This window comes from Channa argus, chromosome 5 (assembly GCF_033026475.1).
Source record: "Channa argus isolate prfri chromosome 5, Channa argus male v1.0, whole genome shotgun sequence".
Classification (NCBI taxonomy): Eukaryota; Metazoa; Chordata; class Actinopteri; order Anabantiformes; family Channidae; genus Channa; species Channa argus.
In genome coordinates, this window is record NC_090201.1 from 20,608,620 (window position 1) to 20,633,224 (window position 24,605).

A 24,605-nucleotide genomic window follows, 5' to 3' on the forward strand; every position below is an offset into this window, starting at 1 on the left:
ACATGCCTGATAACTGATGAAACAGTTAGAAAGACAAAAACCTAAAGTAACGCTCACTCATGCACAATCTGCACATTTGATTCTTGGTTTCTTTCTCTCTCTCTTTCTTTAGACACACACCCTTAAATCAGCTGCCCTCTGCCTCAAAATTGCACTTGGACCTGAATAGCACTTCCATCAATGTTTGAACATGCCTCCAAGGGATAATAGCTTTATTGCGCAAAGAATGTTCAAACATTTGGGTGCTCACCTGTTTATAATGTCAAGTATGTACTGTACATTGTCTGGGATGCATTTTTTGTGAATGAATACTGACTTGGAGTTACGACAGAGGCTGCTGCTCTCTAATACACACAATACACACCTTTTTAAGACATAATTTTGCATGTAAAATCTTAATCTGCTGTTTTAATTAAAAATTGTTTTTTGGCACTAGCTTCATTTTACTATACATGTCAGTGTTGGGTAGTTTGAACCACTTCACTGGTCCCTTGCCTGAATAGAGCCTTATAGAGATACATATGGGCACAATGCATTAAGCAATGCATATCGTTTGCTGGCACATTCCTAACTTCTACGCAAAACACCCATGGTTCTGGTACAGCCAGCTTCCAAGTGAAAGTAGGACATATAACTAAAAGTGCACTTAATAGTTCTTTTGTCCTTTGATTTTACCTTTATATTTCTACAGGATCCTGTCAATTTGTTGTATATGTAATTTTGTTATATATATATATATATATATATATATATATATATATATATATAGCAAATTAGTTTGTTCATGAGCATTTTCTTCTGTGATATGAGGTAATAGTTTTATATGCAAACATTTCATATGCCAATAACTACTCTTTAAATAAAATTGATGGAGCGGACAAATGAATAGTGTTAGTTAAGTAGAAGCACAGAGTTGGTTAAAATGGAAAAACTGAAATACAAGTATTTAAAAACTGTAATTTAGGGTAGAACTTGAGTAGTCACACACATCAAAAATGTGTTTACTCATTGGACCATATTATATAGCTGCATTGAAAATTTAATTTTCATCAAGAGTTGATACTAAACCCTATAAACCCTAATGTTAAATTTAGCTAAAATGAAATACTGCAAACAGGTTTGTCGAAATCTGATTCATTTGTACCTTATTAAATACTGTGTGTAATAACGGCACACCCTCAGCTTTATAAAAAGGTAAAACAATATTAAATAAACATTTTAACATGCACATCCAGTATTTCTTGCGAACGTGTTGCAGGGAGGAGCAGTGTCGAGGGAATCCTCAATATTAAAACAAAGCCAGGTGGTGGCTATTTGAAGCAGCATGACGCTCACTTCTAGACTTAAATGGCTCTCAGTTAAATACATTTTGTACTACATAAAACTATGGCACGGGTGCACAAATATTTTTATTTGCAAACCAAATCACCAACTTCACAATGCCTGAAAATATTAACTAAAAAAAAAATCATACACTCAGCCATAATATTAACAGAAATAGAATCACACAGGATCGATAGAGATGTGGCGTTTTCTAGCTTATTTGTCAAATAACATTTTCTACACAAAAAAATACATATCTCATTCAATCAAACATTAATATAAACACAGTACAAATTACAATAAAACAATTTTTAAAGAAGGCAACAGTCAATAATATTGGAATATTAATAATTATAAAATGTAATAATGCCATTAGACAGCTGGTCCTCTCTAGATACAATTAAACTTCATCTCTGTGCAGCAGTCCTTGGCTTATTATAAACAAGGAAGTCCGAGATGTCGTGCCATACATTGCTATCATGGTAGAGGTAGGTCATGGAGGACTGCAGGGAGGGTTGGAGTGTGTGTGGGTAATACTCAAAAAGCCACAAGACGATGCCCCATACCAGGGTGGCAAAAAGTGGGAAAGGGTCATGTTTTGGCTGGGGTATAAATCCTTTCTCTACAGCCAGCCGAGAGAGCGCAAACAGGATCCTGGACAGCAAATACATGTTGATCTACAGTAAAAGGTAGAGTTTTAATACATGTAGTAAGTTTACTTCATCAAATAGTTACATTTGTTATTGAAAAGACAGGATCAAGCAAAGGCCAAACACGGCCTAAAGACCCGTCATACCTGGCTGTTAATGTTGTTATTATCTCCAAACACAAACCATCCTCCAACACAGGCAGCCAGAAAGGAGTGCGACTGTAAACTTTTTCCTTGAATCTTCTGCTGCAGTGCTTGCAGTCCTTTGTATGTGAAAACAAAGTATGCCAGGTTGCGGGAGTGGGTGTACGTTGCCTTCAAAATGGCTTTAAGCTTGTCCTTTAAACTGTCACAGGGAGGAAAAACATGTACAGACTTCAGAGATACTATAATAAAAGAATCCAGTTACCTAAAAAAACAACTATTACAATTCAAAGTCTTACCTGCCACTTCTGAATAGAAATGTCATTACCAGGGCATGGGGTGCTCTGATCTTTGCCCCATATCTACGAATTGTAAAAAAAAAAAAACTGTCATGTCACAAGTGGTCTATGTAATACAACTTATTCACCGTAATTAATAATACTCAAACAATCATTAAAATACAAACAGGCTGCTGTAAAATACAAGCTTAATACTGTAATTCAACAAAGTTATCAAAGTTAAGTGGCTGCAGAAAGTTACTGCTGTAATAGTAACGCGGTTAGCTCACAGCTGTAGTGGAGTGAAGCAGTGAAGCAGTTAAATATTCGTAGCCTAGCAGCCATCTACTTTATTGACTATGTTCACCCACACTGCGCCGTTTCTGAATCCTTTCAAAATTGCCAGAACTGCTTTATATTTCTCCTGCTGCAGCAGGTTGTTGACGGTGTAGAGAAGAGTTTTTATCGGATCTGGGCCAGCCATGACTTTCAAGAGTACTGAGGGGACAGAAATACATGTTGCACACACGTTTCCACGCCGTCGTGTCACACTAATTGATCGCCGTGGTGATACGCTGCATTATACGTTCCTACCTGTTTGTTTTAAATAAGATATTCATTCCAATAGGGTAAGATGTTATTTGATTCAGAGGGAGTGAAGAAAAACGTAGGAACTGACCATCAGTGTCTTTTGAAGATGTCTTTAATAACATACATTTTTCTATTACAGTTACTGCTGTCTGAAGTGTAATTTTCTGTTACCAAAATACATACCCAACTTTAGTGCATATTGCACAGCATAACTAAAAGGGCAGACCACTATTATGACCCCCTTTCATGCCAGAATTATAAACAAACATAAAGCTGGTTATATTCTGCAGGTGATGCTTCGGTGAGGATGCCCAAATTTCAGTATTTGTTAAGTCGGAGTCTAAGAGAGGCTATAATTTGTTCTGAGATCATTTAAAGGTAATCTGCAGTGCTCTGCAAGTCAACACCTAATGTGTCTAATTCAGTCAAATATACACTAGGTACCGTTTAGACAAACTATAGATATTTAAAATTTTATTCCACTTACGGTAAGCTCCTTTGGACAAAAACAGTATCATTAAATACTGGAGATTAGACCATTATTTGTCAGCACTATTATATAATAAAGCTCATGTACGTTGAGTTCGTTGTTAAAGTTGCCATTTTTTCAGAAATGTCTGAAACACATTTTCACTTTGTTAGTCTTAAGGGTTAGTCTACAGCATATTGAGATATAATTGTATTCATTTTAAATGAAATGCATGAAACCATACTGTGGAAAAAGGGGTCTGAGCACTTTTTTTGAGGGGAAACAGTATTGCTAATTATTAATATGTGTATATTGCTTTATATCTTAATTGCATTTTACAAACTTTGGATTAGCATATTTTTCATAATGTGGCAAAATGCAAACAAACTAATGAACTATAAGTAAGACATTGTAAAGAACTATAAAAACATTGATGCAGTGAGGACAATTATTACACTTCACAAGTGTCATGCAGGAAGCCAGTGTTTTAGTCATTTTATTTCTGTTTTGTCTCAATCGATTTAGTCCATTGATACATGAAACTCCTTCTCCAAATAAATAGCTTTTAACCACTGACGTCAACTTATCAAAAAAGTTAGAGCTCCAAAAACCAGTGATTATACTTTGCCCATGATTTACAATCCAATCCATACAAATAAAAACACTATTTTGCATATTTCTATTTATTAAACTGCCCCATGATCTGGAACACAACAGTGATTTAAAAGTGAAGTGGTTAATTTTGTGAGTGTGAAAGTGCCATCATTAGCCGTAATCTGTTAAAATATTCAACAGCAAACATTGTAATCACAAAACCTTCAACCTGGCAAGGTTTTGTTTACTTTACAATAATAATAATAATGTCTTTAGAGGTGTTCGTACATGTCACAACAAACTGAGCTTGATAGTACTACTAGCAATAAGGGCAAACCATGTCAAATTTGTATGGAGTAAAGTGATCAGTAACTTATACTGACCGAGGGTCAAAACACCAGTCAGTCGAGAGAAGGAGAGTGTACGTCAGTGACAACCAGCATGGCCTGATGCTTGGAAAATTATTAAAAACAGCACACCAACCTTAAGTTAGGCTCGGCTGATATTAAGCAACAAGACCTTGTTATGTATACACAGTACAAACAGAGTTTATACTGGGTTTTAAAAGAATGACAAGCCTATTGAAGAACCATTACAAATTCACAGTGACTTTCTGAAGCAAGTTTAAGACAAGGCTTCCTTAATACTGCCTTTGCATTTGTTTTTTTTACCTTTAAAATTTTAAATTTTGTATTGATAGCTACATTTCTGATGACAATTTCCCTGGGAGTAAAGTGAAGGACCACTAACAATTTAATTAATGTCAGTATTATGTGGCAACATCGGAGGATGTTAAGAACTGATTACACTCTGTGAGTTTGACTACAAGGTAAAATGATTTACAAAACAAATTCGATAAAATCCTTTGGTCAACTTGTTCCATTATCATATTCTTTAGATGGTGCTCTACCTGGTACTAAAACGAAATATTGAGTTTGCAAATATGAATACCTAACACCCTATAAAACTAGGGCCAATTTATATTGCATCAATTCAAATTCTAATTATCATGAGGGGAGCAGGGATGAATTTTATGCTTTATATGTTTAACACATTTTCTTCTTTGTAAGTGTATTTACACAAACTGCATTAGTCATTTCAAACATTTAACAATTACAACTCCTGGCTACCGTTCAGCGGGAATGGGTCACTAACAAACAAATCACTGTTCTGTATTACACAATACATCCTAATGTTCCCACGTCATCAGTAACAGCTCAAAACGATCAAGCTTTTAGTCCCCTTCGCTACTTATAGAAGTGACCATCCATTGTAAAAATAAGTTGACATTACATACAGCACAGACCATTTTGAGAAGGCATAGTTTGTCAAATCACAGCCAAATCAGCTTAACAGAGAACATGTGTGCTCCAGTTCATATTAAGAATTTAAATCCAAATTAAATGCTGAAATTGTCTAATGTGTTATAAAAAGATCAAACAGATTATTGGCTGTATTACTAGCAAACGTGTTTCCTGCAAAAACTATTGCACTTAAAAAATACAACTTCTCTTAAGAACAATCACAGTTGTCTCACTGCTCATATAACTATGTGCAAACTATTTTAATGTTCTATCTTGTTATCAGGTTAAGAACTCAATCAAAATAAAAAAATCCATCCTTGCAACTACTGATGAAATGTCTGTAAAACCAAAAAAAAAACAACGTGTGTGTCTGGCCATGGTTATGTTCTCCCAACAGTTGGCTCTTAAGAAATCACTACTGCACAGATTCACAGATGTACGTGCAGAAACTCCATTTGCGCAACATACAGCAAGTGCAGACATGGCAGGATGAGAAACGTATCTCTTTGTGTCTCCATTACCTGATAGTGGGCTGAGCAGGGATTAGCGAGGAACTAATATGTGTAACAAGTAAAACAGGGTAAAGCGGATTCATGACTTTCCTGTGGAGCTAATTATTTTCTTAATCTATTAATAGAAATTGCGTAGAAATTGCTGCTGCGGCAGCATATGATAATATGACAGAAAAAAAACAAAACAAACCAAAAAAAAAAAACTATCTAGATCTATAAGTTTATAAGCAGCTCCTGGCTGCAAGTGGAAAGTGTTCTTGTCTGAAATGGATATGGCTCAACCAGGCCCATTGTTAATCCATCCCATCCTGCAGCTCCCGATCTTGTTGCATTACTCCTGTCCAAAGCCTTCTGTCTCTTCTATGGCAAACATGAGCTTTTCCTTCAGCTGCTCATAGCTCTTGTAAGGAGGGAGGTCTAGACGATTAAAACTACATGGAGAAAAAAAACAAAAAAACAGGATTGGATTGATTGCCTAACCTCTAAGATAGGTGCAGAATTAATGCCTATGAAGGAAATTTGCAGACAAACCATAGATGAATCACAAAACAATTATAACATAAGGAAACACGGGGTAAATAAAGAAAAGGAATAATTTAAATACAGCTTACAAATTATTATTCTTACTTTATACTTCTTGATTTACAAATACAATAACAGTTGATTACAAAAATCTTTCTAGTTTGTTCAGTGCTATGACACTGAATTATCTGGTTAGTTAACCTGCCAGTATCTTATTCACTGTGGCCTTCATATCCCGTGACACTGCCTAAGAGGATCTGTTAAATAAAAATGTTTTATGTGTATTCTAAAGATCTAGCAACAATGTGTCGTTACACCATTTCATATAACTTCAAATGGCGAATGACAGAATAACAAAAGAAGGATTTGCAACTGGTTGAATAGGAAATGACTAAAAGGGTTCGGTCACGAACGTTTAATCCTAAATCAATTAACATCACATATCTGGTCAAATATCTGAAGCAGAGGGATTTTTATGTAGGTGGAGGTAGAATAACTCGACTTACCACGTGTGGCTTCGTGGAAGCCAGTTCTCTTTGCCTACTTTCTCAATGCAGAACTTCTGGGGGCCGTTGCTTCCTATATTTGATCAGTTAGCATAAAGAAAATCAAATCGAGAAAACAATTATGATGTATTATGATGAAACAATTATGATGTATTATACGTATGTCCATTTTCTTTTATACCCATTAGGTCAACAAAGCCTCCCACAGGAAGACGGCAGGTTCCCGTGACAAACTGTAGCAGTCTCATTCTCTTCTCATTGTCCATCTCCTTCACAAACTGTCAACATATAATCCTGTGTTAATATTTGTTAGCAGTATGCCGTATAATATGTAGTATCAATACAATATGATATGAAAAATACCCGGTGTAATATTCATTTGTTTTTTTCAGTTTTTTGCTATGACACTGACTAAAGCTGATTCAGTGACAGCGACCCAGTTTGAGAAAATTGGAAGGCTTTAATTCAAAACCTCTATAAGTTATCTGGATTGCAATTACACTGTATGTAGAGCAAAACAGAAAACTTTACAACAAACCTGCCAGAACCAGAGAATCTGCTTGCTGCTTCGGGCATAATGTCTATAGATTGTGTGTCTCTGCCAGTCCACCAGGTCTATCTCCTGCATCCCACATAGCATCACCTACAGTACAAGTAAAAAGCCAGAGCTGTTATACAGTACATGCAATGCATTTAGTGTCTTCATCTTTTGTAGACAAAACAATTTCAAAGGAACATTACCTCAGGCAACAAACTATTCAGTTCTAATAAAGGTTATAGAATATAGGGGGAATAGTTACTTAAGTACCTCTAATTCTTTAGCATCAAAGTACTGAAGATATTGCTGGGGAAGAACTTCATTGAAGCCCTCAAAGAATGCTTGTGTCTGCTCCTCCACACCTCTAGACAACCTCCACTCTGCCACCAACCTGCATGACCATAGTAAAATTTAATCAAGTGAAGACTGACTGTTGAATTTAAGAAGGTAATCTGTGTGTGAACTTAGTGCTACCTGAGAGCTACTGGATGTGCAAAGTACTCATTATATGTAGTGTAAATATTTAGAATTTGTGTGCATCATTCTGTTGGATTTACACCAACCGATTTAAACCTGGCTACCACTCAGTTGGTAACTATATTAGGTTTATCTAAATGAGGTGGATCAGAAAGAAAGAAATGTGCATGACGCAGCAGAACCTGATGTATTCCTCCTTGTTCTCCTCAGTTACTTGGATGTTCCCTCCATCTGGTTTCAGCTCGTGGGTGGTGACCTCCCCCAGAATCTCCTTGTCGACTGAGAAGAACATCTCCAGACCGCACTCCTCTATGTTATTATCCCTACAGGCCAGACAGTTATTATCATCATTACTGAAAACACTCACACAGAACACACACAGTCCATTTCATTTTTCTTTTTAAAAGTCACAAAAAATAAATTTGAAAAAAAAAAAGAGGTTTTATAAGGACTCTTGTTGGAACTAAAAAACATTAGGGCTTTGCAAAAGGGATAATTTGGCAATTGGTGCTAAATTCAAGTTTACTCATAGGAGATTAAATTTCTGGATGTTGCTGTCCAACAGAACCTAGAGATGAGGCCATTTTATTGAATGCATTTAAGTAATGTGTGATCTAAATTTGGTTTGAACATTTGTTTTCTACTGACTGGTGTATGTTACGATCTTCAGTGACTGTCCCTAAATCTGGCAGAAATCTGGGAGGTCATTACTGACAATCACCCGAGCTTTACACACCACACCTCCTCTGTCTCTGGGGCATGCAGATTTGCCCTCTACAACATCAGAAAGATCAAACCCTACCTTTCTGAATCTGCAGGCCAACTCATTGTGCTTGCACTGGTCACATCTTATCTTGACTAATGCAATGCCCTGCTGACTGGTCTACCAGCATGCATAATCAAACCCCCTCCAGATGACCTAAAAAGCAGCAGCTCATTTCTTTTAGATCAGTCAAAAAGGACCTGCTTAATGTGCTCTGCCAACAAGGAGCATCTGAAGACAGAAGTCTTCTGAAACTTCCTATGCGCTTCAAATAACCTCAACTTTGTACCACAAGCATCTGCTAAATGACTAAATGTAAATGTATGTACCTGTCATCAAAGTTTATAAATCACAGATCCTTAATTGATGTGCTTTATGAAATTTGAGAGTGCATGATGACATGTAAGATGTACTGAAGTATAAGATATCTGTGTGCAAAGGTGCCAGCTAGTCTGGGAGAGACTCAGAGTTAACAATGATTTTAGGTGTTGTTTATGCTCATTCTGTGTGTGTATGGGAAACTGGCTGGAACTCATGGCTTTCAGATGTCTAAACAATCTCCTACCATCCTAAGTTAATAACACGAGAAGTTTATTTGCTTGACGAACTGCAATTTCTTTAGAATGTTTTAACATGTCACTGTGTTCACATTATAGACCTTGGCCAAATAAATACAGCGTTCCTTTAGACATCTAAAGGAGACTCCCAGAGCATTTGTGGGAAAGCAGAGTTTTTTTTCCTCTTTATTAGCTAATATAGTTAAATGTTGAACAGTTTTTAAATAAATATGCTATATCTTTGCATTTCTGTCCACACACACAACAGCTAAACAATGGAATATTTCCTGATGCGCATCTTCAATGGGAAGATAAGATAAGGCAGATGGCCAACATGCCATGCGTCAGTCTGTCTAACAACCTTTCCCAACATCTACATATCCAGAACCTATCCCATCCGCCAAGTCAAATGTTGTGGTTTGTATCCCACGACCTACTTGATCCAGATCAGTGAGTTGTAAAACTCCGGATCTATGGACTCCAGGTCTTTGAGAGCCAAGGGTTTATTCAGGATACGCTTGTAGAAAGGCAGGGAGAAGCCTGTGTCGATGAATTTGCCATGGAACAGGGCCTATAAACAAAATGCAGGGTCGTCAGGTCATAGGATCGATATGATCATGTCAGTATACATTGTGTGTTAATACTGACTTCACATTTAGTGTGCTGACAAAAAGTACAGGTACCATGGCAATGAAGCGTCCTATGAATTTGAAGTACTTGAGGTGGTCAGGGTTGATGTAAGAGGCAGGATTTATCTGCAGGCAGTAATTGTCCTTGCCAGCGTACTCAAACAAACAGTACATAGGGTTGAGCACTTCATGAGACAGTAAGAAAAACCATTCCCTGAAAATATAACCAGTGGACAAAATATACAGCTGAGCAGAAGTGAACAAACTGGTTGAATGAGGTGGTTTGCAGATTCTTGCAGATCAAGACATAAACATAAAATCACAATGTTCAAAATGTTACGAACACGTTACGTTGTAATGGTAACAGGTTTTATGCAGGGTGGTGTGTAAAAATTTTACGAGTGACACACCTTATGTACTAAGACGTATTTGTACAAACAAATAAAATCAGTTGAACTTACCTGGCTACACCGCCATAGTCCAAGCCCTCTTCTCCAGGCAAAATGATCCACAGCCTCCGCCTCAGATCTTGAGGGTGGAAGCTCATGATCTTCAAATATGGACAATAAATTTGTTTCACACTTTAACAAAGCATTGACAAAACAATGTTTTTAAACAGATTAGAAGAGTGTGTATTGAGATGATCACCTGTTGGAATGAATCCTCAAACAAAGTTTTCCGGGAAACGGTAATCTTAATGTTCTGTGGCATTGACAATTGCTGGGGAGGGGGGGGCACAACATTATTCTATTTTAGACCATTTGAATATTCTGTGCAAAAGCAAACTGGTGATATACATTTTTTCTGTGACAATTAAAAGTATCAGCAAATACTCTATATCTTCTTCTTTTCCTTTCGGCTCTTTCTGGCCTCTCTGACTTTATCTCCAAAACATTTAACATGAGCTGTCCCTTTGTTACTCTCAAAGAAAGCCTGAACATCATTAGACACTGTATATGAAGATAATTACATTTCTAAATGTAATTCAGTGTTCTAAAAGTGTTCCAGTGTTCTAAAATCGCACGCACCTGACACCAGAATCTGAAGTATTGCACTTTGGCTTTGAAATCCCTGACATAGGTTATTTGTGGCCCATTTTCACTGTAGAAAAGACAAGAAGAAAACAATCACTGTCAAATAAACTAGCACATTTACATGATGTATGCATGTGCTGTATATGCCTCACTTTATAATCATCCATGATTTGAAATGTGTCAACATGATGAGCAAGTATGACGACCTCTCATTACTTTTTAAGGCTAATACACATCAATTAGTGTCATCTTCTGACATTACACAGATATCTAATTTGAAAGCATTTAAACCTACATGACACTACCACCTAATGTCCACGGATTAGTTTTATAAAAGGTATATTACATTTCTATGAAAGGTATGTTTCAATGTCAGCCAACTTTAATAACTTACAGTGAAGATTTCCCTGTGCGTGGGTCAATGTAGGTTGTGGTTCGCCGATTGTGATCTACAAAGTAAGGAATACCATCCACAGTGAACCTCATCTCCCAACCCTCTGGCAAGGGTTTGTCATTCAGCAACCTGAACAGCACAAATGCATGTATATATATGTATTAACACCAAATGTTTAAAAAATAAGTTGCACACATTATCGACATTACAAGTTGAATTGCATGACATATACAGTACAGTGTAAACAAACTGGTGGATATGCATTTTATGTCCACTCCTAACATTTCATTTAAATGGAGGAATAATGAACATGTTGTCCAAAACACTAAACTGGGAAAGGCTAGAACATTCCTATAAAATACTCAGACGAATTCCTTTTTGGAGAAATAACTTTCTCATTAGTAGTTTATTACTGACTCAAAAGGTACAGTTTAGAGCAATTATTCAATGCATACTTTGTCACAAGCTGTTATATCTTTGCAAAGCCTTGATGTTACCTTTAACATTCTAACCCTGTGTAATTTTAAGGCAGTTTTTTTTCTGTTATTGTCCATCTACAAGAAGTAGGTGGGATAGGAGAATGGAGGGCTTTCCTTGTTGGTTACACAGCTAACTCACACATTGTTTAAAGCAAATTGTAAAGGTAATTATTGTGAAATACTTTTAATGACAATATTACACGTCACTTAAAACATGCACTTACCCTTGTGTCCTGGGATCTTCCCACTGTGTCGTCCGAGTCGGATGATGAACAAAATACACTCTGCCATTGGTGTCTGTTCTCTTCTCTAACAAAAAAAAGGTCATAATAATTACAACTTTTTTGTATAAATTCTTTATTATGCATGACACTTGAAAGTTTGTGAATCTTTTAGAATTTTCTTTATTGTTGCATAAGCATGGGCAGATCTTTAGTGTTTTAATCCAGACAAAGAATACAAAATAATTTGGAAAATTATCTAATATTAAATATTTGTGTATGGCTAAAGTATTTGAGCCTTTGAGATTGTAATTCATTTGAAGAGCAAATTACAGTCAGGCATTCTACTAAATGGGCCAGCAATCAGCTATGAGTCTCAGAGGCCCTGCCTTATTTGAAAAAGAGAATTATGGCTCTTTACCATTAAACGGTGATCTTGACAGGACAGGTTTTTTAGAAAAAGAAGAAATTCTAAAGACTTTAGAAGACCACCAGTCAAATGAAGAACATTCAACACCATTGTTACCCTCTCCAGGAGATCAAACCAAGAGCACGGGGCGTAACACCTACAGTAAAAACCTAAAGGCCTCTATTGCTGTTAATTTAATATGCATAACATGAGTCCATCAGTGGCTCAGTAAAGTTAAGAAATTAAGCCACTACTCTCCAAAACATTATTGACATTTGTTTACAGTTTGTTTAAGGCTATGTGGATAAACCAGAAGGTAACTGGAAGTATGGTCTATGGACATGAGACCAAAGTAAAACATTTTGGCTTGATGAGAAGAGTTAGTTTTGAAGCAGCCAAAACCTGCATTCCAGCATAAGAACCTTAGTGGTGGCAGTATCATGATTAGGGGCTGCTTTGCTAGGTCTGGGCCAGGCAGGCTTGCCATCACTGATGAAGCACTGAATTTTAACATGTACAGGCAAGATAAACAAGAAAAGTCAAGTTGTAGCTTCAGTGAATGGAAGCTCAACACAAAGTTGATCATACAGCAACAAAACGACCCTACACACCAACTACATTAAATTAATGTTTATGTTAAGGCAAAATAAATTTAGGAAATAAATAAAATGTCTTGGAATGCCAGAGTCAGAATCCTGAGCTTTGCTATTTGTCTAAATGGGTTGCCTTTATATAGTTTTAGACAGGATTTACATGAACATCTGATTGTGATTAAGGGGTTCACTATAGGGGTTTAATATGGGGTTCACAAACTTTCAAGCTTCATTGTATCTACAAAAAACATAGCTATGGCACTTAAAACATTACCATTATTTTTATATTTCTACTACTACGAGTATAACTGAATGCCTAAAATGTCATATTTACCCCAACCAAGTGGCAGAGGTCCCAGTGGGTCAAACTCTTTATTGGCTGTTGCTGCAAGCTGATCTTGGAGCTGAACAGAAAAAGAGAATGTGACACGTTAATAAAGTCTAATTCATTTAAAAAAATAATAACTTCCTTTATTAATCACAAAAAGCAAATGTAAAAAAATGACAATGTATAACAGTAACGTTTCTTACACCATCCTTAAGATGGGCATATATGAAGATGTGGTTCTAATGTCTTAGCCAGCTCATTCATTTTAAATGGCGTGGCCAAAACAATTGAAACAGCTTTTCTTATAGTGCACTCCAGTACACCCACTTTGACCTCAATAATAAACACACAGAATTATCCCATTTCTGACTGTTTCCACCTAAAAACTGAGAAATTATAATCTTGTAAAAGTAGAACTCAGAGCCACTGTATTGGATTGCATTAAATTGCAGGACATGTGTATAGCAAACATCATATGGTACTTAAGCCTCAACAAGGTAACAAATGCAAATTCCTTCATTTTGGGGAGGAAATCAAAAATATTGCTAACAAAGTGTTGTTATTATTAATAAAGAGGAGCATCACACATTAAGCATGAACTTTCAATACTTCTATATATGTGTTTAAATAGCAATACCGTATTTATGCCAACTTTTAGCTGAACAGATTTGTGTTTGCACAAAATCTTTTGTGTGGTTAAAAAGTGTGTGGTTATGAATCATTGAATACAAAAAGACTGAGTGCTCTCACCCCATAAATGAACCTCTGGTTAAACTGCTGCATGGCTCCCTGCAGCTGACTGCGTTGGTGCTGCCACTCCTCATAGTTACGCACTGACTCTTGCGTGGGGCGTTGCCAAGTAGTAGTTCGGGTTATGTGGTCGACGTAGTAAACCCTACCCATTGGGTCAACCCTACGCTCCCACCTACAGAGAGCAAAATTAAGGCCATGATCTGATTTAGTTTCAAGTAGAAAGTTAGGTTAGAGTAGAAGTCCCAATCGGTTCCAATTAACACCGATGGTCAAAGCAGAAGCGGGTTATTTTAATTTGCCTATCACTTACATTAAGTTTGTGAGCTAAAATGTCTAGTACTACAATAGTGGTAAATGTTGCCATAAAGTATGCCTGAACTAAAACAGGATCAGGTAATATCAATGAATAGCTGAAGAGAACAGAGCAAAATGTTCAGGTAAATATTAGCTATGTTAATATTATGAAATAAAAAAGCAGTCTTGGTACCCTGTGGGCAGAGGATCAGGCCTGTCCCAGGTTGTCCTTTTCTCAATGTGATCCACATAGTAAACACGTCTGTTATGGTCCACTCTTTGCTCCCACCTGCAGAAGCAATAAAAGGGAGTGAGCAAGATAAGCCACAAGAAATAGGAGGTGAAGAGCTACAGGACCACAGAGCAAAAAGAATTCTGTTACTGAAAATTACACTAAAAAAAATACTGCCTCACACACAACAATATATTAAGAACACGAACACACATTTCTGAAATCTCCCTATTTCTAGATCTTCTTGGAACATACACTGCTAACCTCAGTGAGATTAATCAGGTTAAATAAAAGTGAAATCAACTTTCCCAAAATTCTGAACAATCCAATCTGTATTAGCTTGAAATAAACATTATTCACCCATCAGGCACAACACTATGACCACCTGTCCAATTAAATGCAATCCAATATAGTGGCCCTGCCATGAATTCTACTTTAGAATTTATGAGTTATAATTTCTCAGTTTTAGGTTGAAATTGTCAGAAAGGTGATAATTCTACTATGCGTTTATTACTGCCTTCAAAGTAGGTAGCGGGGTTATACTGGAGTGCATTATAGAAAGAGGTAGTAATGTTTTGTCCAACCCATTCACTGCAAATAGGGGGGCCAAAACATTAGAACCACCTCCTCATGGCAGAGCCACTATTTTGGATTGCATTAAATTGCACAGGTGTTCATAATGTTATCCCTGATCAGTGTATGGTGAGGAGTTGTGGAACAGTGTATTGCTCATTTACCCTGGTGGCAAGGGAGGTATTCTAAGGGCTACTGTGGATGGGGCTGCTGACACAGAGGTCCCCGGTTTGAGGCCACTTGCTGTCTGTGAGGAACTTGTTGTGGCTACACCAGGTTCATCCTGCTGATCGGAGCACCCACTGGCTGAAGCCTGAGAGGAACCATCAGAAGGTGGAACTTCACTCAGCTCACTGGGGGAAGAACTGCTTGAAGAGGCTGAGGACACGAGCGAGCAAAAGGGCAAAGGGGAGATGCAATCAGGGATTTCATTTGTATTTGCTGCACTTACAGTCTCTCAACATAATGTTTCTATACATGAAAGAAAATGAATGTGAAAGTGAATGTGAAATGACTGATATTGTGAAGTCTCTGCTGTCTCGTGCTTTTCCTACTCGGTGAAGCTGCAGGTCTGTGGGGTGTTGGAGGAGGAGGCCGGGCAGGTCTGGGAGGACGCAAGGCAGTGGAGCCCCCTGGTGAACGGGGAGGTGAAGTCATACCGTTGACTGCATAACCATTAGGTACAATGACCCACTCATCTGAATCACTGGAGGGAGATGTGTCTCTGCTTGACCTGGGGATCAAAATGTGATATATTAAAACTTGTCATTATACATATACAGGTTACATTTCTCAAAAGGGAACATAAGAAATGAAGGGCTAAAATGCTTTCGTCTTACCAAACCCTTAACCTAAGATTACAAAATCTTTAGAACGTATAGATCTTTAATTAAACTTTTACGAGACCTGTTGCCAGTTTCTCCATTCTGTCTTCTATTTCCATTTGGAACAGCAGCTGCAATGACAGAGGAAAAAAAAACAGAGTGACACAATTTTTGTAAATTTAACAGTTGATCAGGTGAAGACCATATCTTGCAATGCTCTCTGGTGGGGAAAATATATAATGGCAGCACTAATTGTAAACTACTTCAATACCAATTTGTTTGTGGCAAACAAGTCACGAGTCATTGACACCCATGTCAATGTATCCATCAGGTTTTGAACTTGTATATTAGGTTTATCCGTGTGTGTTGTTCCCTACCATGTTCTCTTTCTGCCACAGCAAACGTTTCAGGATCCACCTGCATGCCATCCAAGCAGACTGACAGGTCACCTACAATATCTTGGGGGTCTCTGTCAGAGCACAGCTGCAGTGTTTGCACCACTTCACACACTAGGGAACAGGACAGGAGCAATATGTTGAACACACATACAGTAAAGATAGGGCTGTAATTTGCAGGGCCTAACATCACACCTCAGGTGAATAGTCATTAACCAAATCTCACCTGAATAAAAGCTAATTCTAATGGTACACTGCGGTAGTACATTCATCTCTGGATGTATGTGCTTTTTATAATGTGATATCTGAGATTAGAAGTAGCAAACCCTCAGAGACAGTTCCATTAGGAGGGCTTCACTTCACTGGTTCTTTAGAACAGCCTCATCTTCCTGCAGTTTTGATCCTATTTTTAGCCCTGCTTGTGAGAATATGGGACTTTTAATATGGCAGTGTCAGTCAGCTTAAAGCCTTGAAGTCACATGGGGTCTAACAATTACTATGGCCTCAAGGGGCTGCAAGTCGGGCTTTCAGAATACTTTCAATAAATTAAAAGCCAGGAGCTGTACCACAGAACATGGTTCAGACTTTAAAGTCACATGGTTTGTGCATGCTGACCAGATCTGAGGGAGGCCATTGTACTCAGTTAGAAGCATACTCTGAGGACACAGAAGGTCATGAGTTTAGTTGAAGTCTCTATCTCAGGGGGGAAAAAAAATAAAAAAATGTATAATGTACATGTAGATTATTAAGCTTCTCAACGCCTGGTAAAACATCCCAATAACAAACACCAGAATACATCAATCAGCCACAATATCAACAACATCTGTTGGTTTTAATCTAAATATATTTCGATTATAAAAAAAAAAAGAAAATCAAATAATGAATGTAGAGATGCCCCGATACCACTTTTTCACCAGACTGAGTCCAGATACATTTGAGTACTTCGATACCAAATAGTATTAAAGTGTTTACATAAACCCCAATTCAAAAAAGTTGGGATGATGTGTAAAACCTAAATAAAAACAGAATGCAATAATTTGAAAATCTCATCAAACCATATTTGATTCTCAATAGAACATAAACAACATAACAGATGCTTAAACTGAGACATTTTAACATTTCCTGGAAATAAAAAGTGAGAATGATTATTAGTAAGCACATCTTAAGCAGAGGGGAGCTTAAATTCTGCTTTGCTTTTGTCAACATCAATTATCCTAAATTAGCTTTGAATTAATGCAGTGTCTAGTGTGATATCAGAGAAGTTTTATAAATGAGTACAAGTACACATTGGCAATATTAGACCTGATACCTGATACTGGTATTGTCATTGGGCCATTCGTAAAAAAAGCTTATGTACGATTATGGGTTTACTTCCTGTCAGAATAAAAAACGTTTTATGTCTATTTTTTTTATCAATTACTGTACATTTTTGCAATAATCACCATAATCAGTATAAAAGTAAAAGTAACATGTTAATAGTCTACTTAGTACTTTGTTTAGGGCAATACATGCACTTTTACCACCTCTGCACACAATGCATCAAAGTTTGCTGCATATGGTGTTGTGTAGCATCACCTGCCCAGAATAGACATGCAAGTGCTAATGCTGTGGCTGATCGATGTATTTGTACACACAAATAAAAAATGTGTACTGTGTAAAGTGACATGAAAAAGCGAATGGAAAGTTCTGAATATTTGTAGTTGGCCCTTTGGATAAAACAAAACAAACTGAAAGATTAGCCTATAAGAGAAAGCAGTGCAAACTCACATTTCAGGTCATTAGCCTTTAGAAGCTCATGGATCTCCAGGGTGGCCATTCCCAGCAGGATGTCTGCCTTCAGCGTCTGGTGGCTCCAAACACGAAAAATCAGCTTGCTGACTGGAGTCACAATCCTGCAGAAAAGTAAAGAAAATGCTGGATGTTGTTTGGGCCAAACGAGGAGAGATTGATTATGTGCACTAATGCTGAATAGATTCATCGCCAACCATCAGCTGTGGGAAAATTAGTCGTTAATGAATTAAGAGCAAAATGGACAGCATAAACCTATGAGTTATCCGGAAGCCATTTAGACCAATTTACTAAAAATCTGAAAGCTGAGCAAGTTCTGGTTGACTTTCTGTTCAACAGCAGCCCAAACTCCCAAACCTAATGTTTGCTCAAAGCAAATTTTTCATTTTAAATCACTTGAAATATTTTCATTTAAGTTGGGCATATTTGTGTCCTATTTGCTATTATTAAAATTGAATTTTCTTGTGATACAGAAAGAAAGAGCGAGAGGGAAAAAAACGTGTTGACATATCAGACATTGGCCTTCGTGCTTTCTAAAGATTGGCATCAGACAACCAGTACTAAGCAGTTATTAAATTATGCAAACACACTGGGCCCTATTTTCAATGGTCTAATCAAACAACCAGAGCAAAGCAGTCTCTATTGTTCCTAAGGACTAAGAACTGTTTGGGCTCAGATATTTTAAATCAGATATGCGAAATGCTTTTTATAAAGATTAGTGAAAAATCCAAATTTTTTGTCTTAATCTCATATCACCTGGTACGTAATTTGCCATTTGTCCAAGTGCTTCCTCCCGTCTCACAAACACCACAATTGTACTTACACTGTGAGAGCCTGCTTCCATTTGGGAGTGTGTGTGTTGTTGCACTTCTCAGTCCTCTTTGACTGGCCATCCACAGCTACCTCAACATAGGGACTGGGACCAAACCAGTTCTTTTTGTTATCCTTCAGCTTGGCTGAAAGTACTAAAGAGACAAAAAACAACCAAACAACACAGTGACAGTTACATCACAGTCAGATTTTTGCAGACCTTTTGTGTTTGTTGTGGCCTAAAATACCTGCTTTAAAGACAGCTTGATTGTGATGCAGGTTGGATTGTTTCTAAGATGTTTTAAATTGCAAGGTTGCACAGAATTCACAGAGGAATGGTTAACTTATCCAACTATTGTTGCAATTACAACATGGCAAACACCTGCAGGGACTGTATAATGTAACTTACAGCAGACTTGTTATGTTTTCAGAATTTGCATTTGATAAAGACACTAAACCTTGCTGATGCTATACATTTGCAAACACAGTTATCTGTCCTCTACCACCCATTGCTGAATGCAACCAGGACCAGTAAGAACTTTCTACAGAAAGCTAACAACTCATAAGCTGCATAATATACAACAACTTCATCGATAAATCCTGTTAATTAATAAGATTACAAATCCTGGAAGAAATTACCTGTGACTTGCAACTGGGCCTTCATGGTTCATCCATAACACTGCAACTGAAAGGACCTGTAACAAGTGCATCAATTGACACCAGGTGCGAACATAGGACACTCTATGCAGGTAACAGACTTTAGCAATGATCAATATATTAGGTTACTACAGTCAGTCTAAACTAAAGCCTAAATTTACATATGTATAGATTGATGTGTGTATTACAGCTTCGGGTATCTGAAGACACTCATTTAAAAGTGTGCTTGTAGTGATGCATAGTAGTAGTGTAGTAAATCACATGAGACAGATAATAAAATATAGTCCCAATGTAAGACAATATAATTCACTTATTTCCTGGTTTTGTCTGGTATATAGGCTTTGACTGCTTTATTGCCATTTCTTCCAAAAGTAAGACAGGGTAAATTTAGAGCTGATGGTTTTAATACTGTGGTGGCCAAGGGTCAGTACATATAAATTAAATACTGGACATGAATGACAGGTATCAAAGGAAACAGTGCATCGCAGTTTGCCACGTTTGGGGCTACATCCACAGACTGGTCTAATTGCCCATTAAAACCACAAGGCTATAATTTAAACGAGCATGATTACATTATACAGAAATTTTAAGTATAGAAATTAGGATTTAAAAAACATCCTGGTCAACACGATATGTCAAAGTCCTATTTGCATGCATTACGTTTATTTGAATGTTACATAACACATAGGAAGCGCAAGTAGGGGCTACATGCAACGTATGTCAGACTTAATCTTTGCTATTTAAAGAAAACGCTCAGTATCTTTCACAACATAAAATCCTATGCTTAACTTGGCTAACCTAAGTTTCACTACACCTACCTTGCTCAAAATCCCTTTGACAAAACAAGACCGTTTAAATGCTGGTAAAGAAGATACGCTAGGTACATCGCACTGTTACATACAGTTGTCAGAGACGACGTGTTCCCTGTTATCTGCACCACGCAAACAGCGCAACTGTAGCTTCATCTGCCAGCTTAGCAGAGGCTTAGCCAAGAGATTTGTTGTCAAGACAACTTCAAACATTAGTTTTTTGTAGATGAGTGAATGATGTATTATTGAAAATACCCGAAATTATTTTCATAATTTACGGTTTTACTACAAAATGAGAAGTTTCACCCCAAATAGCAACTTTGCTCGCTGACGTCCGTTAGCTTTAGCTAACTATGCATATAACAAGTAACGTTATTGCTAGCATCACCCGGCTCCTTGCGCGGCTTCGATAATTTGATCGAGAAAATCCTAGACCTGTAATTCAGTGAAGAAGTGAATGCACATACCTGACAGACACAGTCGATACAATACTACAGAGACTTTAGCTTCAACTATGTTTAGATTGTTGACAGATAGCTGTTTGTCATCAGCACCATGATCACCACAGACCCGTGTTCCGCCAGCCAGAACTAGACTGGCGTTTCCGGTATACGGCTTTCATAATAAAAGGCCTCTCTGCAGTAATATAGCCACAAATATACCCAATTTTTTAAAACTATTTTGTAAATGGGCTGGTAATTTATTCCACAACAACAACATATTTTTCATTTTATTTGAACAATAAATACTATGCAAAATAAATAATATGCAGTAATATGCAAACTATGTAATGTAAGCTGTGAAATATATAATGAAAATATATATTTATCACTGAAATTAAGTGGAAGCTCAAAGTAACATATAATGGTCATTTTCAAATAGAATAGAGGTACCTGAATATTGTAAAGTAAATAGACCTTGCTTTTACTTATTTAAACTACTGGATGTGTTTGAGTGATTACAAAGCTGAACCGATTACTCAGTATTAACAGAAAAGTAATCATCTTGGTAATCAGTTGGCCTCTGTTCTTTTTTCCAGATGTACACTGACAAAAACTCTAATATATCCACTTTATTCACACAATTGTTTGTTGTTAAATAATAAGTGTTTTATATTTACAAGTAATTACCCTATATGACTCTTACCGTTACTGTTAAACGGAGCAGAGCAGTAGAATAGTGACGGTGGTAGCTGTAGCCACAGTAATGTAATTTGTCATTTTCAGACTTTTACTTTGAAGGCTAACAAAATGACGTGGAAGTTAATAAATAAATACAGGGTTCCACAATATAATGGCCAAATGAAGAGGGCTTGCGATTCTTTAAATTGTGTTATCGTCTAGCCCACAAGCCAACCCGACTGCTACACTTGGGTGGATTAATACTACAATTATAATACAAACAAACCATTACAACGATGAAGATAGATGGTGCCATTTTCGGACACGCCCACGTGTGACCCTATCTGACTAGGTCTCGTGATAGCGTCTGCCGTGGTTGCTGCTGGTAACACAGCCAGCTAAGCTATTTAACTAGCTAATTTTCCAGTGACAGTGGTTGATAAATTATCAAAACGAGCACTTAAAAAAGAAAAAAAAAAGAAACATGCTGTCTCGTCTACTGAAGGAGCACCAGGCGAAGCAAAATGAGCGGAAGGATCTGCAGGGTGAGTATAATGATCGCTTATGGCTGAATAGCTGTGATGCTAACTTATGCTAAAAACAAAGCTGTGTGTCCCCGTCGAGAACTGTTTTCCACGTAGCTAATGCCGATTGTCTTTTTTTGCACAGAGAGACGCAGACGTGAAGCAATTGCTGCAGCCACCTGTCTGACAGAAGCCCTGGTAGACCACCTTAATGTTGGGTATGAAAGGACTGCAGTTCCCTACTTGGGTGTTAGTCTTAACGCTCAGTTGTCCGTTTGTAGTAGTGGGGATGGCAGTGGGAGATGAGGACACGGGGTGCGTTCATTCTCTGGCATCCACAATAACTAGGGAAAAGCGAATGTGCTAGTGTATATTATATTATACATAAACAGTAAATACTGTCAATCTAAACTTCCGACAAGATGGGGTTTCAAATGCTTGCATTTTTGCTTAATTTGTCCTGAATGATAAATGATCATAATAATAATGGTACCTAGCATACAGTATGTCCTGGTAAATATGTAATGTTGCAATTGTATATCAAGTTTTACAGAGCCTCCAACGTTTTTATCCAGTGGCGATGTGTTACTGCTTGGCTGCAATGTTATAATTTCTTGGTTTCTATAATAAGCACATAGTAGAATGATCACTTTTATGACAGTTTAAACTCAAAAACGGAGATATTATTATCTTGTAGAAGATATGCACTATGCTATTGACTGTTCCCATAACAGATTCCAATCAAGGTTACTTGCCTGGATTGTCCATAGCCACTGCTTTTTCAGAGCCAGTACAATAAACCAATCCATTCCTGGCAGGATAAATTGCCCCATTGTGTTAGTCAAGATTGTGAAAGTTGTGCTGAAACATAGCCGGTCGGCTTAAAGAACTAGAGTGGTAAGAACGATACAAAGACCATTGTTGAGCTGTTCCTTCATGACAAAGATTATGACTAAAAATCCTTTTGTGACTTTGTGAGATTCTGATTAGTTTGTCTATGACACTGTGATTTAAGTATAAATGGACAAGGCAAAGACGATAAAAAAAGATTCAGCTTATAGGCCTCGGTGAACAAAATAGTGCCCTTTTATTGTTGTTTCCTCTGTTATTTTAGAGTCGCACAGGCATATGTAAACCAACGTAAGCTTGATCACGAGGTGAAGACTCTCCAAGTGCAGGCAACCCAGTTCTCCAAACAAACTGCTCAGTGGATCACTATGGTTGAAGGGTTCAATCAGGCTCTAAAGGTATGATACACCATATCAGCGGGAAAGGACATATGCACTCACAGTGCATAGTTACAGTTGGTATTGAAACTTGACTGCATTATATATTTATAGGATTCTGAACCCCCTTTGTACACACCTTCTTTGAGTGTAACCTTGATATTAATATATTAAAGTTAATCTTCTTACATTTCACAAGCTTGTAATTTTAGCTGTCAAATAATCATCTCTTGAGGTGCCTCTGCTTTATATGATACAGAACTAGATTCTCTTAAGATCTAAATCTAGATTTATTTTTCACATACCACTGTTCACCAATATCACCAATATCAAACAGGAAATGCCTTGACAAATCTGTGCAAATTTGACAGATAGTAAAGCCATTTATTAAGAACCCCTTTTTAATTATCCAGCTTATGATCACAAGGTGATAGAAGTTGAAAGGATCCTTAGAAATGTGTAAAGCTTGCTTGGTGCTGGTTCTGATCATCTGTTATACTGGTAGACGTACAAGGCCACAACTAATAATTCTGTTTTTCACTCTGCTTTGACCAGGAAATTGGTGATGTGGAGAACTGGGCCCGCAGCATTGAGATGGACATGAGAACCATTGCCACAGCTCTGGAGTATGTTCACAAGGGTCAGCTTCAGTCTGCTTCCTCCTAAACCCCATGGGGAGAGATTTGGAACATTTTAATATAGTGGAATAAAGCAAAAACCCAGTTCACTCATAAGTTAAGAAGAAAACAACAACAACTTTGCTCATCTGCATCCCTCCTCTGAGTTGGCCAACGATTGCTACTTTGTTTGGGAGAATGTTGAAAGGCTGTTCGTTTGACATTTAACTGCATACATGCTTAATTTCTGCTTTGAGCAAAAATACTAACCAGGGCAAGTACACTGTGATGCTGAAGTTGTTGAGAGATCAAGCCTATGTCAATTTAGTAGTGATTTCAATTAACAAATCAATCTGCAATAGATATGCCAAGCTACTGTATTTCACTATGGATTTTTTAAAGCGGCGGAAAACTTAAGCCACCTGGTTGTAACAGCTAGAGTGACACTGACAAATTGCCATTTGTCTGATCATTCAAAGTACCTCGTACAGCAGCTGATAACTAAATTATGTATGTTCATGTGTTATGGTTATGTACATTAATGACTACTCTTTTTGTTCAACAATGGAATTTTAAATTCGTTACAATTTAAGATGATATCAAATGGATGGAATATTACTTTTAATAAAGTTTTTTTTTAAATAAAACCAGGTTATATACTTTTAATC

At 37.2% G+C, this 24,605-nt stretch overlaps 3 protein-coding genes across 4 annotated transcripts; 1 reads left to right on the top strand and 2 right to left on the bottom strand.

Moving 5' to 3' along the window:
- Positions 1 to 1,396: 1,396 nt before the first annotated feature.
- pxmp4 (peroxisomal membrane protein 4) lies at positions 1,397 to 2,932 on the bottom strand. The gene is made up of 4 exons (XM_067504741.1): positions 2,766 to 2,932; positions 2,416 to 2,478; positions 2,120 to 2,318; positions 1,397 to 2,000 (listed from the first exon to the last, which is right to left on the bottom strand). Exons 1-4 carry the CDS (start codon positions 2,876 to 2,878, stop codon positions 1,731 to 1,733), a joined length of 645 nt encoding a protein of 214 aa, XP_067360842.1. The 5' UTR covers positions 2,879 to 2,932; the 3' UTR covers positions 1,397 to 1,730.
- A 992-nt stretch (positions 2,933 to 3,924) lies between these two features.
- On the bottom strand, positions 3,925 to 21,049 carry itcha (itchy E3 ubiquitin protein ligase a). 2 transcript variants are annotated; one of them, XM_067504739.1, is made up of 24 exons: positions 20,917 to 21,049; positions 19,623 to 19,678; positions 18,997 to 19,138; positions 18,153 to 18,277; positions 16,368 to 16,499; positions 16,073 to 16,121; positions 15,721 to 15,899; positions 15,331 to 15,544; positions 14,555 to 14,650; positions 14,065 to 14,239; positions 13,321 to 13,390; positions 11,988 to 12,072; positions 11,285 to 11,413; positions 10,885 to 10,957; positions 10,505 to 10,576; positions 10,318 to 10,406; positions 9,911 to 10,070; positions 9,665 to 9,798; positions 8,090 to 8,230; positions 7,701 to 7,821; positions 7,431 to 7,535; positions 7,074 to 7,170; positions 6,893 to 6,965; positions 3,925 to 6,295 (listed from the first exon to the last, which is right to left on the bottom strand). In XM_067504739.1, exons 2-24 carry the CDS (start codon positions 19,645 to 19,647, stop codon positions 6,196 to 6,198), a joined length of 2,586 nt encoding a protein of 861 aa, XP_067360840.1. In that variant the 5' UTR covers positions 19,648 to 19,678; positions 20,917 to 21,049; the 3' UTR covers positions 3,925 to 6,195. The 2 variants fall into 2 exon arrangements, with proteins under 2 accessions (XP_067360840.1, XP_067360841.1); XM_067504740.1 differs by lacking the exons at positions 18,997 to 19,138; positions 19,623 to 19,678 and having other exon boundaries at positions 20,917 to 21,029.
- Positions 21,050 to 21,784: 735 nt separating this feature from the next.
- bloc1s1 (biogenesis of lysosomal organelles complex-1, subunit 1) lies at positions 21,785 to 24,573 on the top strand. Its single transcript, XM_067505450.1, has 4 exons — positions 21,785 to 22,115; positions 22,240 to 22,312; positions 23,209 to 23,341; positions 23,876 to 24,573. The coding sequence occupies exons 1-4, from the start codon at positions 22,055 to 22,057 to the stop codon at positions 23,984 to 23,986; spliced, it is 378 nt and encodes a 125-aa protein (XP_067361551.1). The 5' UTR covers positions 21,785 to 22,054; the 3' UTR covers positions 23,987 to 24,573.
- Positions 24,574 to 24,605: the final 32 nt, after the last annotated feature.

Bases quoted from the DNA above. Each gene is read 5' to 3' on its own strand.
- bloc1s1 (XM_067505450.1), top strand. From the start codon at position 22,055: ATGCTGTCTCGTCTACTGAAGGAGCACCAGGCGAAGCAAAATGAGCGG. The intron at 22,116-22,239 runs GTGAGTATAATG...TTTTTTGCACAG, and splicing joins TGAGCGGAAGGATCTGCAGG to AGAGACGCAGACGTGAAGCA. The intron at 22,313-23,208 runs GTATGAAAGGAC...CTGTTATTTTAG, and splicing joins GTAGACCACCTTAATGTTGG to AGTCGCACAGGCATATGTAA.
- itcha (XM_067504739.1), bottom strand. From the start codon at position 19,647: ATGAAGGCCCAGTTGCAAGTCACAG. The intron at 7,822-8,089 runs GTTCTGCTGCGT...ATGGTCATGCAG, and splicing joins AACAAGGAGGAATACATCAG to GTTGGTGGCAGAGTGGAGGT. The intron at 7,536-7,700 runs GTACTTAAGTAA...CTTGTACTGTAG, and splicing joins TTGATGCTAAAGAATTAGAG to GTGATGCTATGTGGGATGCA.
- pxmp4 (XM_067504741.1), bottom strand. From the start codon at position 2,878: ATGGCTGGCCCAGATCCGATAAAAACTCTTCTCTACACCGTCAACAAC. The intron at 2,479-2,765 runs GTGGGTGAACAT...TACAATTCGTAG, and splicing joins GGATTCAGAAACGGCGCAGT to ATATGGGGCAAAGATCAGAG. The intron at 2,319-2,415 runs GTAAGACTTTGA...TCCCTGTGACAG, and splicing joins TTTCTATTCAGAAGTGGCAG to TTTAAAGGACAAGCTTAAAG.